Consider the following 17,588-nt stretch of genomic DNA (forward strand, 5'->3'; position numbering starts at 1 on the left):
ATGTCACAATCCCTGGAACCTATGAATATGTTATGCTACATGGCAAGAAAGACTCTGCAGGTGTAATTAAGGTGACGTGTTTTAACATAGGGGGTGTAGCCCGGATTATCCAGGTTGGGCCCACCGGAATGAAATGAGCCCTTTACAGGACAGAACTTGCTCTGGCTGGACACAGAGAAGTAGAGCAGAAGGGGGCCTTCAGGACATTCTACGCATGAGAAGGACTTGTCCATGCTGTTACTGGGTCTGACAGCCAGCAAGGAGGCAGACCTTAGTCCCACAATGCAAAGAACTGGATTCCACCAACAACCTAAATGACCCTGCAAATGGATTCTTCCACAAGCTTCCCAAGGAGGTTTCAGACAGGTAACACCCAGAGCAGAGAAACCAGCCAAGCCCATGCCAACTTTTCCCCTACAGAACTGTGAGATAATACATGTGTGTTGTTTTTAAGCTGTTAAACTTGTGGTAATCTGTTACAGCAGCCATAAAAAAACCTCATACATTCTTAGAGTGGATGTGGGTTATAGTTGAATGGGCAGCAATTTTTTTTTTTGGTGGCACATAGAAAATGCCACGTCTCATAATTGATGGCATCTTAGATTTGTTGAAATAGGGTATTATTATCTCTGTTTTGAAAATGGGCAAGTCATCTGAGAGATCAGGTGACTTGCCCAGGTGATTCTGACTGCAAGCTCGAGCTCACACCATCATGCACACTGTCAGAGAGTGCATAAGGGCTAGAGCATCCTGCAAAAAGGCCAAGGAAATTGACTACCATGACTCCCCCTGCCGCCCCCGCCCCCCCCATCCCCCAAGCCAGGCCGCTCTGTCTGACGTGGGACTCCTTAACACAATGGACCACAAAGACCTAGGAAGGAGCCCAATTCAGCAGATAAACAAAAAAATACAGCATGGAAGGTACCTACCCTCAGTAGCATTCATTCATCACTATGATGGACCACCTCATAGGTAATGTTAGGTACCTATGGTACCTATAGGTGCTAGGTAACGTTCTGGATACAGAGGACAGAACATCAGCCCATAGGCCTGTCCTTGCAGAGCTGACACGAGGGTGGGGGAGAGCAATACTATAAAGACAGAGAGACAGAAGCACTGGCAGAAAAAAAGAAGCATCCAAAGAACTGAAAGCCAACCTTCACAAAAGTAATAATCCACATATTCAGGAGCTGACAAGAGCGCCCTGGACCTGGAAGCTCAGATACTCCTTTCTGGAGCTCTCATGAGCTGCTGCTAAATGCAGGAGCTCTGAGGTGGTGTTCTGTTGCTGCTGTTTTGTGAAGTTTTCTCATTTGTTGTTTGTCTGATTTTTTGATGGAGATGTAGGCTAACTGTATACAGGACTGCCTCATATTCATTTCTAAAAGCAAACCAAAAAAACCACAGTCTATGTCCTAAACCACAATTTCTCTCTTGATGGACTTCATTTTTAAAACGAGGAAAATTAATTTATATGAAAATAGCATGGCAGGAGCTGACTGAAAGAGCACCTCAAAAAGAAAGATGACCCTGTGTACCTCGAATCCCACCTGTAGTCAAATCCTGAACTCTGGCCCGTCTCCTTACCTTGTACTTTTACTTTTCTCTTTCACCTTGGAAACAGAGTAGACAGCTCTCTGATGGTGAAATCAAAGGGAGAACAGGAGCCTGATTTAGCAGATAAGCCCCAAAAATGTGGCATGCATAACCTTTCAGGAGATGCATGTAAATGGAAAACTAGATTTCTGAAAAGATTCTGCAGGAAATGCCATTGGAATTGATATATTCTCGACCTCTCTCTCTTGTTTTTGCTTGAGAGGGAGAAATTCTAGACTAGAAGATCATCCCCATAATGGTTTTGGAGAAGCCCCAGTTTAATAATACCATTAGCTGAAAACTATTTATAAATCAGACATTAGCAATTGGCATAAAACCCTACTTTCCACTTCTCTCGATTTTGCACTGACAGTTTGGCAGCCAACTGTACCCTTAGGCCCAAAAGAGCCATCGCATTCTTAAGTCTGTATTTAAGAGATTTTGACAGCAATGTAGGCAAGCGGCTCGCTTCAGGAGGAAAGGGCAATAAATGCCCACAGGAGGATCGATAGGCGTGGACAGCGCGGAGGAGAAAATGTGCAAATGGCCCCCAGTCTCCACCTCACTCATAATTTGAGAAATTTAAATGACTTGAAGTTAGCATTTCTCACTAACCGGATTAGGAGAAAGAAAAAGAGATGACATACTTCTAGCTGGGGGGGGCTGAGGGGAAACAGGCCATCCAGTACATTGCCTGTGAGAGGGGAAAATGAGTCAACCCTTCCGGAGGGGGATTAGTGGGCCCTGTGATTCAGCATTCTCACTTCTGGGAATCCATCCTTTCGGTACACCTGCACAAGAGCAAAATGACTTATTGCACCTTTGGTATTTGTAGCACTGTTTGTAATAGCAAAAGACTGGAAATAATCCAAAGGTCCAGCAATAGGGATTGGCCAAATAAACTATGGCACATCCACAAAATGGAAAACTATTATGCCGAGAGGGAGGGAAGGAGAGAGGTGAAGAGAGAGAGAGAGAGAGAGAGAGAGAGAGAGAGAGAGAGAGAGGGAGGGGGGGGGAGAGAGATCTCCAGGACATACTGCTAATTCAAAAAGCAAGGCATAGAATAGTGCATATAGTATTCCATCTTTTGAGAAACAAGGAGGAAAAATGAAAATATATATTCTGATTCGATTGTATTTCCAAGTTGATTGCATTTACGAGTGTGGGAAAAGCTTGGATTAGATGGAAGCAAGATTTCTCAGTGTTTACCTCTTTATATGCCTGTGAGGTTTTTATACGCCTGTGAGGTTTTTGGGGGTAACCATATAAATATACTGCCTATTTAAAAAAAAAAAAAAGAAGAGGTTGTACAAACCATTTTTCATAGGAGTGTGAAGAACAAGACAAGACCAGCTTGAAAGACACAAAGCTGAAAAGTTCAGCTCAGGAGTCTGGGAAAGCGGGGTTGAGACGGGTGATTTCCCAAGCCGACATCAGTAAATCAGAGAAACCTCAGTCCGGAGTTCAGGAGCTGAACCCAGTGAGCATGGAGAGGTCGGTTGATCTCTGCCCTGTTTTACGTTCCCTGCTGGATGTGGGTGTGCCTGAGCCCCCTAATATTTATCACAGCCAGAATTGTAGGTGAACGGGAGGCACTAGGATTACCTCCCAGGCAGCATGCCAGGAGCATTTATTTGCTTTCTGGATTTAGACAGTAATGGCTGAAGCATGCCGCTCATCAAATATTTATGTTAAAAAAAGAGGGCGAAGCATGTGCCCGGTTATTCCGCTTAATTCAACAGGGAAATATTCCTGAAAAGTTGAGCGCCTCCTGGAATTTTGTAAAATCAAACCATACTACAAATGCAACAGGTAGGTTTGCAATAAAAATAAAAAATAAAAAAAATGCCGGGAATCCTGGTTAGGAATTGTTATCTCCTGCTACTTCTGTTTTAGGAATCTGAGTTTGCCTGAAGAAGGCTGCATGTAGCCAGATTAAATGTGAAAGACGTTCACATTTCTGTGCCAGTGGGCTTTGGCCACAAGGTGTAGCCTCTCCATAAAACAGCAGAAGGCCAAGGTCCTAAGTACAAACCTGGGCCTTAATCCACAGAACCACTTACCTAGCAGTTTGATCCACTAAACATGGCTGGTCCTACCTGCTGCGAAGATTGCCTCCCCGGACAGGAGCCAGGAAGAGGAAGTTAACGCTCAGAGTAGGCTTTCTAAAGGATCAACTTAAAAGAGAAAGCAGGCAAGAAATGCCAGCTGGCACTGAGGGGGACACACACAATCTCCCTTTCTTAGTTTTTGGTGGCTCGAGCAACAAGTCTCCCCACGTCTCACCCCCTACACTAGAAAAGTCTTTTTATGCAAGAAGCAGGGCCCATAGGTGAGCTCCAAAGGCCCCTGCAGCCACAGTCCTTTGCATCCTGTCCAACCCCAGGGGACAGCTCACAGTCAATCAATAACACGAACCCCTTTGCACATTCCCAGGAGTCAGCACCGCAGTCCCTTCACCAGGTGGACTACGAAAGGGGTGCAGGGATGTCGGTATCAAGCAACGCTGAGCTTGTTGCTGGTGTTCGACTAACAGTAAACAATGTCAACAACAACCCAAGCGCTAGTCTTTCCCTGCCCCATAGGAAATGAAGAACTCAAGAGGAAGAAGCCTGTCGCTGGGAGCACGCACCACTGAGCGTGCATTTCCTAGCAGATCAATTTCTCTTTTTTCATTAAAAAAGAACACTGGCTCACGCATTCGGCTGGCACACACTGCAGAGAACACGGTTTTATTCCTTTGTTCCAGGGGCATTTATTCAGCACCTACATTGTGACAGAATCCGCTGGTTCTTGGCCTTTGGAGGGTCATTGTGGCTGAAGGGGCTGTGTGAGGCAGAGCAGCTTCTGGCCACACTATGCCTTTGTGTGAGTCAGAAAAAGGCAACCCCTCCAGGTGGACCTAACCTTGCAGACTTGGTGGCATCAGAAAGAAGTGTCCCTTCCTTCTGGCAGAGTCAGAGGCAGAGGCAGAGGACACATGGTTTTTTGGATTGATTCAAGCCCCCACTTGTTTCCTTAGCCAGTACTCTTGTGCAGTGAACAACCTGTACAAGAGTTCAAGGCGGCCCTGTCAAGAAGACACAATCCAATCGTTCTGCTTCTTGGCCAGACATGCAGCCCTCCCCTGAGTACGTGTCTGAGCAGCCAATTGTGACCTTATACAACGTGTGAAGCCCCATGGCCTAATAATAACTTGAAAGATTTCAGTAGTCTAGGTACAGGACAGGCACCAAATCTGTTGGTTTCAACACTTTTCCAATTCGTCCGAGATTCTGGTGGAATAAACTGATGTGATGGTTTTTCCTCACTAAAGCCTCGGTAATGCCCAAGCAGCTTTTGGATTTTGGTTCCTCTTTCCAGCCTTAGATTTAGCTCACGTTGAGAGCTAAACTGTGTTGGTTGCTCCATGCAATAATTTCTTCCCGAAAAGCAGGCCAAATTTAAAGGCACTGCAAGCTTGGGGGTCAAAGGGTCCCAGTGGGGGCTGAGGGTTTAATGTCCAGTGGTCAGGGACATCTTGGCTAGTAGCATCTGCAGCTAAATAAAAGCCTGATTATTCTACATCAGTAAAGTGAAGATTTCACCCCCAATGGGCTCGTGTTGGTTTGCACACAGCCATTTGGAATAAACGCAACTCTCTATACATAGAATGCAAGTGCAGAGATGACAACTGACCCAGAGCCCACTCTAGTGAGTATTTGTGATGACGCCAACCCAAGTTAAACCAAAACGTGCGCTTCTCATCTCGGTCAACAAAGGGGATCCTGTGTCAATTACGTGACATTGACTGCAAGGGGAATGGGAGTCTGTAAGAAAGCACACGAGATATGAGGCCTCCTGTCCTTCTAGGCCCAAAGTCACCCACTTAAAGCCAATGAATGTGAAAAACTATAAAAGATTCTTAGCAATTGATTTGCAAAGGTAGACCTAAAAGAAATTCTTCTTTTAGCTATTAATTCTCCAGCAGAGTTGAAAGCATCAAGCCTCAAGAGGTCTGCAACACCCTGGTTTTTATTATACAGTACTCCCCTGAAATGCAGACCCATTAAAAGAAGACAAAAACCCTCCTTGTCAGAGGATGGCAACCAGACTCTCACAGCTAAGAGCTTTTATGATACCCAATAAAGCCTGACATGATAAACCAAATATTTAAGTGACACTGGACATGATTTTCAAGAGACTCGGCAATAAATGGAATAATCCAGCTAGAAATAACCTTCAGTCAAATCACCTCCACTCCCTGCCCCGGATCCAAGCCACCTGCTCACTGCTCTTCATTCGTTCCTAAGAGAGGAAAAGTGGGGAGGACAGGACCTGTTGGTATGAGCTGGTTCTAGAAAAGAACCCAGCAGGCCAGTTCCTTCTCAAGATCCTCTTTGGGAGTCCAGGGATGGGAGAGGCCAACTTCACAGATCACGTCAGGCTTGCTGGGTCTCAGGCAATTTTGGAAACTTCAAGTTTTATGGCTGAAGGGTGACCTCGATGAAAGGCACCAGTAATTCTCCTCGGGTGGGTCATCTCACCCCTAAAAGGAGCCATCTCCTCATGTTTCTCTTGGTTTGATTTATAGCAACTAAATGGACTTCCTCCATAAAGTCCCCTCCACCTCCATCCCCCACCCCCCATTAGCTGGTTCACCTCCACTGCAGCTCTTAGCAGAGTGCTTAGAGCACAGGATATAAAGTCAGAACAACTCCGGGGGCAAATTCTGGCCTGGCCACTTAGGGAACCTCAGCTTCCTCATCTGGGCTGCTGTGGGGGCTGAACAAGATTGTGTATGTAAAGGGCTTAAACCTGGGCCCAGGATGTAGAACAGCTCAATCAATGGAGTCACACAATTCTGCTGTAAGTATTTTTTTATCTATCAAACTTTCCTGTTAAACTAAGTGCACTGATGTCTTCCTCATGACAGTCTTGTAGGCATCTGAAACGCTGAAGGTGTTGGATGCACCCAGGTCGTCAATGCAGGACCTAGATCTGGGAAGTGACAACTCTCATAAAGTCAGGTTGGTGGGCCTGGTCTGTATGCAGACCCTAATTTCAAACATCTCTTACAAAGATAAACCTGCAAACTTCTGAAAGAGCCTCGCCTTTACTGCTAAACAATTCTCACTACCAAGGTTTGGACATTCAACTTAAGACCTTCAACTCTACATGGGCTGGTGTTTTTTTCTAAAACAACAAAAGCCTGCTATATGTAGCTAATACACCAGACTTTTTACTAAATCACTGTCACATAAATGGATTATTTTTTATTATGTATACATGCTCACTGGGGAAAATGGGGGGAGGGAGGGAGAAAAAGAGAAAAACACCATAATCCCACCATCTATTTGTCTAGTTTCTTCTGGACTTTCTGTGCATAAACTTTGTTTAACCTGGTTGTAATTTTGCACCCTACCCTTCCCCTATTTAACCTATCTTAACATGGGCTTCATGATTGCTTATTTTTTAAACGGTTTCTAATAAGGAAAATAAGATTGAGATCTAGGAGAATTAACTTGTTGAACAAAGTAACACTGCAATCCATTCCACATTTTAAAAATGCAATGATAATTCCCTAATTATATCCTCTTACTTCATAAGCACTGCTTGGCAAAGCTTTTAAATTACTTTTTAAATTAGTAAGCTTTTTTAGATTTTTGAGAAACATTAAAATGTTGTATAATTGTTTTCTTGTTACAAAAATAATACATGCCCATTATATAACATTTAGGGAGGGAAAATTTCAGTAAGTAACAATTTAACATTAATATTTATTGAACACAGAGTATGTGCCAGGCACTGTTCTAAATGCTTTAGATAGATTAACTAATTTATTCTTCACAACACCTCACTGGAGCAGAGATATTAGGTAAGTTGCCCACACTCTACACACTGAGAAGCATGAGCCACGAATCCATCACTAAGTTATGATGTTCTAGGAGTGAAAAGATCAATAATTTATTCAATCAAGTCCTCCACTGCTTCGGAGTATAATGTCATAGGCAAGAAATGATTCATAACAACATCATACCCTTTACAGTTATTTAAAAATGTTACAAAGCACCGTCTTTGTATCCCTGTGTAACGATTAGTAAAATAAGTCGGCTGTGGCATGAGTTATGATTCCAATCAGTCCAATCCTATGCACCCAATGTACATTAAGAAAAAACAACTTAAAATGGTTTGCTTTTAAAGATGGAAGCATTGTTTAAATTTTGCAAGTGATTCAATGATATGATGTGTATAGATTTCCCGAATTAACTGAACACCCATTCCCACAAAAGTTTATAACCAGTCGTAATGCTTTTACAAAACGTTTATGAAACACTCCCAGTCCTAAACACTATTTATGGCTTATCTGTTGGCACTGGACATCAGTACATGAAAAAGTAAATAACTGGATACCTTGGGGTCACATTTTTTCATACTTGAATTAAAAATCATACTTAGTTAAAGACAAACACTTCTGTTTCTAGTTTAATTTCCTACCCAGGGCTAATAAATGTGACTATTTGAAATACAAAATTCTCTTTAAATTTAAAAATTATAAATGAAATGTTTCTGACTACCTGGTTCTAAAAAATACTACACGACTACAACTTCAACACTAAAAGCATATTAAAACTGTTAACCCATTAATCATAATTATTCATACCACTGTGGTAGAAACATGACACACATATGTACACAAGTATTTTACATATATATTTCTATATCTGGCTGTACACATCTATCTCTAAAATCAGATACCTTCTTTGGAATTTAAAATTGCACTATCTAGTGCTTCCAGAAGGTTCAAGCTGCCATCTCTAATTTACCCAATAGCCTGCTGTTAGAGTAAGCTAGGTAAGTAAAATATCTAATAATTTTGAACATTAACCCTGTGTTAGGTGCAGTCAAAATGTTTTCCAAAGATATACTTTCATAAAATCCCTGGAGACAGAGACCACTATCATCCTCATTTTGCAAATCAGACCAAAAAAGATTAAATAACTGATATTCCCATCCAGGTCTGTCTAACACCAAAACTCACACCGCAAACCACTGTTAAACCACTTCTCTTCCAAAAGATGCCTCAGAAAAATTTTATTTGACTTCCACAATTTACTTCCTTAGATTAGGCTTAAGCTGACATATAAAACTTAAAAACATACACACACACACACACAATACAAATCCAACACAATACATGACATAATTCTAAATTTGAATTTTTTTTGTTTCAGAGAGAAGTTTTCAACATAAAAAAAACAAAACTAATCTGGTATTAGCTAACCATTTTTTTAAGTGTTTTCCCTATGAAGCTCTTTGCTGTCACAACTTGACAAACCACCCAAGTCCTTCAACAAGTGACAACACAAGCCCCGCACAGCAAATCTCATTGTTAGAGAGCTAGTCTTTCAAATGAGACTGGAGCTTGCTACACAGAACATTTTTATAATATTAATCTTTTTGGTCTCTTGTGAAACATAGGATCATATTTTTATGATTTGTACACAAATCTAAATGCTGTCTGGGTTCAGCACCTAGTGAATTACCTGGTTTAGACACAGTAAAATCACAACTGCATTTTTTTATAAGGTCTAAAGGCGCAGTCATTAGTCTGTTCAGCATTTTTTGGACTTAAACCAGAGTTTTATGGTGCTAGTTACTTAAACCAGAGTTTTATGGTGCTAGTTAACTGTTAGGAAAATCAAAGTGACTGGACATTCGATCCAAAAGTCCCTTTATCACTGAAGTCTCTATAAAACGTCTGATTACTTTAAAAAATTATGTGGTGTGTGAATCATATGTTTGTTTATTGAAACGGGGCCTTGCTAATACATACAATTTGGTTTGGAGGAAAAAAAGAAACCCAGCTCCTTACTTGAATGTGATTGTTTTGGCAATAGTAAAATCCAACACCGTCACTCTAGAGCTGCCTGCCTTCCTGGTTCTCCTAGGTGAGGGCCGCCATCCTGAGATAATTTACACAGAGAGCTGAGAAGCAGCAATGGTGCAGTATGGTGACTAGCACTTTAAAGACAAAGGTGAACTCTGCTTTTAAAGTAGAGAACACACAGATACAGACCCTGTCTCTGACAACATCCAAAAGATTCATTATAGACAATGTATTCATATGAAGCTACAACACAGCCCCAGGAAATATAAACAGTGTCACCCAAGACAGTGGCAGGGTGGGGGTGGGGGTGGGGGCAGGGAGGAAATAACTGAATAACTGATGGGAAGGAAGCTAATCATGTGAAGTTTCTCCAACTCCAGGTCTAATCAATTCCCGGTTTGTTTCCACTCTGAGCAGCCATTAACGTGCCCGGACACGTGGACTCAGGGGACCTCCCTTCTCTCTGGTTTTTGGCCATTTCCTTCTCTATGCACTTGTTTGTATACATACAACCACTCCCGGACCGGGGTGACCACAAGATGACAGGCCTCGTCAATTCCTTCACTTAGATTTCCAGTGATCCGAAGTTTCACTCCGCGGCGGCGATTTAACCAGAATCACGGGTTCCCTTTCGAAAGTTATGAATGGTTTAAGTCAAGTTTACAAGACACAGGCGAGGGCCAAGTGAGTGTCGGGAGACCTTAGCAACAACGTCTGAAAATTAACTTTAATTGATATGCCCTAGTTAAAATAAAAAATAAAAGAAAGTCACCCTGATCCACTCTGTAAGTATCCGGGCAATAGCTTTAAAAAAATCACGCAAGACTAACGTTTCAGTCTTTTCCTCCCCATATATCTGTCACCTGCAAATACAGTCTCCGGATCACTCTCCTCTCGGGGGTCCCTCGCGGGATGTGTGCTCTGGGTCCTCGTCCTTGTGACCCGCTATTTCCCTGCTGGAACCCCAGAGCCCAGCGGGTTCCAGGGCAACGTACCCGCGGGCTGGTCCCGAGAAAGAGCGGAAGAAAGTAGGGAAGAGGGGCGTGGCGCCTGGGTCGCCCCCCAGAGGCGGGCCCTCCTACAAAACCTGGCACCACCGCAAAGGCTGGGCTGGGAACGCGGGAGCCTCCCAACCCCAACAGGGCGCGGGACTCGCGGCCCCGGGCCCGCGAGAAAGCCCGGAGACCTTTTCCCGGGCTCCCACCCCATCCCAGGGGCCGCGTCTCCAACCCCAGCCCCGCAGGGCCCCGGGCTGCCCGCGCCCTCCAGCCGCAGCCCGTCGAGGGGCGAGCGCGCCGTCAGTCCCCGGTCTCGGCGTCCCTTGACCTCCCTCCCCCCATCCCCTTCTCTGGCGCCCAGTGCCCCGACCAGTCCCCGCCCTCCGGGACACCCTTTCCTCCTTCCTTCCTTCCTCCGTTCCCTCCCTCCATCGCGCTTCCCGACAGCGGGAACTCGGAGGCAGCCCGCGAACTGGCCGGCCGACGCCCCGCGCTGCGCCCCGGTCCTGGCGGAGACCCCGCTCACCAGCTGCGCCCGCCGCTCGCTGCGCCCTGATCTGCCGGTGCGCTGTCCCGCCGCCGCCACCGCCGCCGCCGCCGGGGACTCGGTCTCTAAGGGCTCCTGGAGACGGCTCCGACCTCTCCTCCTCCTCCACCGCCTCCTCCTCCCGCTGCTCGGGCGCCGGCTCCGCCTTGCTCGAGGTAGGCGGGGCGGACAGCCCGACGGGCGGGGCGGCGGCGGCGGCGGCGGCCCGGACTGCTTCCTCCGGCCCCGGCCCTCGCTCCCGCCCAGACGCCCTGGCTGTTCCCGGCTTCGGGCGCCGGGACGCGTGTCGTGTCCAGGCCGGCACAGGGGTGAGGTTGGGAGCTGTAAAGCTCCGCAAACGTCTGGCCGCCTTGGCCATCCCTGTTTTTTCCTTCCCCGCATTCACCGAGGCCCTGAAATTCAAGGACTCTCGGGCCCCCTCATTTCGCGAACCCCCCCCCCCCCCAGGGGGCTGCTCTGACTCCTCGGAAGTTTCCTCCGCGTGCGAACGCCTTGCCTACCTTTATGCCAACCGTCCCCTGGGCCGCGAATATGAGTGCTGCCAACCCCCTACACAAAAGTTAGGCTCTGCTCCAGGAATTTCTTAAGAAAACAGTCACAGTAAAATTTAAAGGGCCCTGGGGCCACGGAGAGAATTTGTTTCCCAGAAAGTGGAGCTATAACTGCGGATTGTTGAATTTGGAGTATAGTCACCCATTATGAGCCTCTCCTCCATCTCTCCCCTATGAAATTTGTGTTTCCAAATGCCCAGTGTTTGGCAGAGTTGTGTGTAATAAATGAATTGGATTTGGTTGCTCTTTTCAGGATAGAGTCAGGGTCTGATAGTTTGAAGAGCCACTTCTGTTTCCACAAACTTCAAACTATTCATACATACAGCCATTCAAGGAACCTGCACTGAGCACCTGCGATGTGCCACACGTTGCGCTAAAGATGATGGGAGAGACATCAAGATGAATCAGATGGGGACGCACCTTCAAAACGCCCAGGAAGACTAACAAAGATGGATATTCAGAAACCTTATCACTTAGCTGCCATATCCCTAAATATCTGCTTTCTTGTTTGACAGGGTGGAGATAAGAGAGAAGGTGAGACCAAAGTAGGTCACTTAGAACCAGTGTGGGCAGAGTCCATACTTGAAATGGAGTCTAAGAGCATTGGTGAGGGATGCCTGTGTTGACTTTCACCAACTCAAGACAAGTGAGGCCCAGGGAAGCTAGGAGCCAAGAACCACAGTAAGGATGTTATCTCCACTCTGACTTTCCTCCTGACTCAAGTATCATTCTGGGTGAAATCATTTGACCAGGCTGCAGAAGGGATGCTGTACGTAGAGGAAATAGGTGCTTGGATGCCTTGCCCCAGGAGTGTGGTCGTAGCAACCTGGGGATGATGGGTACTTGTTGGGGTGCAAGCCACAGCCTGCCAGGGAAGCCCTTTATTTCCTGCTTTGTACAGTGGTAGGAAATGCTTGACTGATTTACAGACACTGACAGTTCCAAGGATACACCCTATGCAGAACAGCATGATGCCAACAAGGATTGAGACCTTCATCTATTGGAGTTTGTGTCTTTTGGCTGTGGACTACAGAATCGACTCTTACAGCCCTACCAGTAATTTCCATTTCTGAGGCACTTTTATAGTTTAGTAAATGCTTTCATGTACATAATCGCATTCATCTCTTGCAAAAACCTAAAAAACAGGCATCAAAAACTTACGTTGCTTATTGAAGGTTTTCTAATTCAGTGTTATTCGAAGTGTGGTCCATCGAACAGTGGACAGCCTGGGATCTGTTACCCATCTGTAATGGAATAAGCACAGAAATTGAAATGAACACGTAGAAACTTTTATAGCAATTTGAGTAATTTTCTGAATTTACTGTTGAATCTAATAACTAAAAATATGGCCTTGTGTTTTGTATCTTTTATTTCATTTTTCTTTATTCATTTTGTATCTATCATGTTGTAGAAAAGCATTAGCATGCAACAGATTGAAAATGAAACACCACAGATAGTTAGTAGCAAGGCAGGAATAACAAGAGCTAACACTTATATGGCAGATGTTGCTTTAAATACTTTACATATATTAACTTTTTTAATCCTCCTAACAACCCTAACAGGTAGGCACAGGGAAGTTAAGCTATGTAACCCAAAAGTGGCAGAGCCAGAATTCAAACCCAAGGCGCCTGGCTCTAGACTTCGTGCTTTTACTGACGGCCCTGGATCCAGTGTTCTTTCTACTCTGCTTTTGTGTCCAAACTTCAGCCACTCACATTTCATATTTATATCACTGTATGAATTTTTAATTTATATTTTTGATTGACTTACTTTTGTTATTTCTTCCCTTGCTATTAGTAATTCCACCCATGAAATCTTGGGTTTGATAGGCTAGCATCAGTCTCTTACCCTAGATCACATTCAAGTCCACACTTAACTCCAGCAATTGCTGTCAGTGCTCTGCCACATATCCTCTGATCCTTTTCCAGTTTTGTGCACACTGGCTTATGGTGTGCTTTCATTTCCACCACTGGAACCTGCAACTCCTCGTTGGAGCGCCACTCTCAGCTGCAGGATTTGCTTTGCCTGTGCATGGCGCAGCTGAAAGTGCCTAGGAATTAATGTGCCCAGCCTTTAACCAGTAACTGAGGAGTATGGTGGGTCCTTTGCCCCGCATCGGGACAACTCCAGGGTGGATCTCCACTGTCTACAGAGCTCCCTACGAGATTGGGCCAAATTCTCTCCCTCCCCCTTTGGAACTTTGCTTGATATCACATTCTTTTTAAAATGTATTACGTTTTGTGGTAATATTGGTTAACAATATTATCTAAGTTTCAAGCGTACAACATTGTAATTCAATGATGGTATACACTATTGCATGCTCACCACCAAATATCTAGTTCCCATCCATCACCACGTATTTGACCCCCTTTACCCATTCTTGTTTGTCTTTCTTATCTTTCTGGGTCCCACTTCCAACTCCCCTGTCAGTGTTTCCTAGGAACACTGCCTAATCAGGACCAACTATGTGATTTGCAAGGCCCAATATGAGATTTTTTTGAAAGTTCATAAATTATTAAGAATTTCAAGTATGGGGCCCTGTGCAACTACACAGGTGTGTGTGTCACTCTACAGATTACCCATTGATGAAGTCGGTTGGGATGCTAAAAAATCATTTTCACTTGAGTCCTCATCTCGGGGTCTGCTTCTGGTGAATCCCAAGCTAAAAATAACTATTAAAGTAAAACCCAGCCCATCCAAGTACTACCAAAATCATCCTGTGTAATGCACTGGTGGTCAGCATCCCACACCTCGGGAAGCTGCCCCTGGTAGCAGGATGGGTTTTGTCAAATTGTGTGTAAAAAGAGCTTTATCCATAGAGAGAGGTATGGCAGTTGAGAATGGTTTAGGTTCACAAGATGATAAGTCAGGAAACCTGGGTTTTAGTCCTAATTCTGATTGATATGCACAATGTATAAATTTGGGTGGAATCTTAGATTGAATTACGTGAAAATGTATCTTGCATGAAGAAAGTTTATGGGTGAGTGGTTAGGAAGATATACCTGGAAGGAAGTGAGACTGGCAGGATTGGGCAGGTGGACAAGTTCCCATTCAGTGTGGTTACAGCTGGGTCTGCAGCCCAGGGGGGCCACTAGAGTTGCGTGACTCTTCAGAGATGGAACAAATTGAGTCCAAGGGCTTTTGTATCCCCATATCCTGCATTCCTGGGAAGAGGTATAGCCATGGGCAAAGCGATTCCCTGAGGGCAGTACCCACTGATGGACAGAGCTATGAGTGGTCAAGAACCAATATTCCCAGCAGACCACGAATAAGTGTGTCAGGTATGAACAGGAGAGAAGCTCCACAGTATATACTGTAGGTGAGTTATCTCTGAGATCTTACTTGGGCTTCTAGTCAGTCATAACAGGAATACTCAACCCAGCCCAGCAGGACCTGACCCCTAGGTCGTCCATGTAGCACCTGGGCAATTTTTGGTTGCACTTCACCTTCCTCATACTATGAGTCTATTTAATTTCCTGTTGGTTTCTTTCTCCAGATTCCTTTTAAATGCTTTTTCCTTCCCTTTTTATGTTCTGGCCCAACTATTTTCCACCCTTCCACTGGGCACTCAGGAAAAACAAATAAACAAAGCAGTTGCCTATGAAAGAGTGGCAGTGTAGTAAAGTAAAATGTTATGAGATGAAGCCTTTGGTATGAAGTCCTGACTTTGCCACTAACAAGCTCTGAATTTGGGGCAATCACTCATAACCTTAACAGGCCTTTGCTTGTCTTTAAAATAACGGGGTTGTAAGAGAATGGTCTGTAAAGTCCGAATGCTATGGAAATTACACTTTTAAAAGAGATGGCTTCCCCTGCTGTATAATCCCTCGTGAAGCAAGCAAGAGAAATAGTTTTATAACAGGACAACTGATTTTTTAAAATTAGCTGCAATTCATACTCGAAGCTCTATTCTGTGAACTTCTAATCAATATCCAATAACCACCCTAACTAAAGCATCATTCAGAAAGAGATGCATGAAGAAAGATGAAAAATGGGGCAAATCAGTCAGTCTGGGGGTGACCAGGTTTCCAGAGACTTCAGAGCAATTTTTCAGGGACATTGGCTCTGCTTCTTAAGGAATCTGTTCATCCTGTTCCACATGACCACTCTTTGTCTGAACCTGCCCTAGAAGTTGTGGAGAGCTATCTCCTTTTGAATAGGTTACCTAGGTAAGTGTTTCACAAACTGGTTTTTCTGCTCAGTCAGAGGCTGCCATATTCTCATGTAGAAGTTAAGTCAGGGAGAAGCACCCACATCTTGGAAATTCCCAGATAACTTGTTGAAACATGTTTCACCACAAGCAGGAGCTATGTCCAAAAACTGTGGCTACAAATCAGTAGGTGATTCAACACAGTTCCATCCTCAAATGGGTGGGAGCCTTCAGAGGCCTGGGTGGGACTGGCTCAAAATTGAGGCATTAACTCAAGTTAGTTGATTATTAACTCAATATGAGCTTTCTGGAAGCCCTCTAGTTGTAGAGAGCAGATGTCCCCAGACACTGATGTCTGGAGGTCAAATATATGGGCTCCAGAGTTAGTGAATTTCCCATCTTGGAGAGGTTCAACCAGTGGTCAACTAAGAAGTAGAGATATAGATAATATCAGGGGAAGTCGCCCAAATGTCCACTAGAGGAAATATGGTACCTCCATCTAAAGCACCCTGTGAAAAGATGTAGATCTAAATATATTCATGTGACAAGATGCCTTGAGTAAATTTTTGAACATAGAAAGGAGGTTATAGAAGAGCATGTATAGAATTTCACACTCATCTACAAAAAAGCATACATACCACACAATGCACACATACAAATGTCTGTATATCTGCAATGATTTTGGCAAATGTTACCAGTGATTTTCTCAAGATGGTAGGATTTTAGGTAACCTACACTTTTTTATACTGCATGATATTTTATTTTACAGCGAATGTATAGCTTCACTATGAATAATGTGTTTTTTCACCTATAAATGTATTTTTTTTCCATATTCTAAAATTGTATATATACCAGGGGTTAGCAAACTATGGCTAGAGGGCCAGACTATCAGGCATCTGTTTTTGTAAATAAAGTTTTATTGGAACACAACCACACTCATTCATTTATCTATTGTGTTTGGCTGCTCTTGCATTACAATGATTGAGTTGAATAGTTGTGACAGAGACCTTATGGCCCTGCGAAGCCTAAAATATACTCGGATATCTGCCTCATTAGTGAAAAAGTATGGCAACCCCTGATGTAGACAATTAGACTAGAAAACTTTCTTAGTATGGCAAATTGCAACTTAGATATTACTAATTCTTTAGATTTCAATGTATCTGAATTTTCTATTAAAAAAAAAAAGTACCTCCCACTTCTGAGTAGCGATTATAATTACAGAGCAATGTGACAATACCAGCGGTTAGGTAGTTAATTTCTTTGTGTCTCTTTCCTCCTTCCCATCTTTCCCTTCCTTTTTCTTTTCCTCCTACTCCTCTTTTTTTCCACCTGGTCCTCTTGCACTTCCTCCTCCTCCTCCTTCTGCTACACCTCTTTCTCCTCATTGTCTCGATGAGATAAGGTCACCAGGAAGTTCTCAGTCTTGCCCCCAGATGCTGTTTCACTTGAGAGAGGACCAGGTGGAAGACTGAGGTTCCTCTCTCCTTCAGGCTTGGGTCTCTCCAAGATAGAATGATTGAGGAAGTCCTGGACAAAAAAAAAAAAATTATCCTGGTGCAAGAGGGGTGAGGTCCCAAAGTCAGCGGAGCTGTGGAGGGAAGGAGGGTGTCGGGATGGAGCGAGAAAGCCTGGGAACTGGAGGGGGCAAATCTCCTCTCTCTTCTCTCATTCCTCCATCACACGCCTCTCCAGGTTTACTTAAAGCTTCCCCCACCTCACAATCCATCTGGCCTCCAGGGACACAGAGGAGGTTTGGGATTTTTCTCCTTCACTATCAGTGCTACCCAGCCTCAATGCTCTCACTTACAGAAACCACACAAGGGAGGGTAACTAATGCCAGTCTGTACGATGCCAGGCCCTTGCTCATTTCCAT

The 17,588-nt window shown here is 44.3% G+C and overlaps 1 protein-coding gene across 4 annotated transcripts in view; it reads right to left on the reverse strand.

Moving 5' to 3' along the window:
* Positions 1-11,546, reverse strand: part of GNG12 (G protein subunit gamma 12) — a 115,325-nt gene extending 103,779 nt beyond the window's left edge. For 3 of the 4 annotated variants that reach the window (XM_019646778.1, XM_019646780.1, XM_019646779.1), the window contains exon 1: positions 10,994-11,490. In XM_019646778.1, coding sequence (XP_019502323.1) covers positions 10,994-11,372 — 379 coding nt within the window. In that variant the 5' untranslated portion in view covers positions 11,373-11,490. Of the gene's footprint in view, positions 1-10,993; positions 11,491-11,514 lie in introns of those variants that run through there. The other variant, XM_019646781.1, reaches the window with a different exon arrangement.
* Between the last annotated feature and the right edge of the window lie 6,042 nt (positions 11,547-17,588).

Source organism: Hipposideros armiger, unplaced genomic scaffold (assembly GCF_001890085.2).
Source record: "Hipposideros armiger isolate ML-2016 unplaced genomic scaffold, ASM189008v1 scaffold_106, whole genome shotgun sequence".
Classification (NCBI taxonomy): Eukaryota; Metazoa; Chordata; class Mammalia; order Chiroptera; family Hipposideridae; genus Hipposideros; species Hipposideros armiger.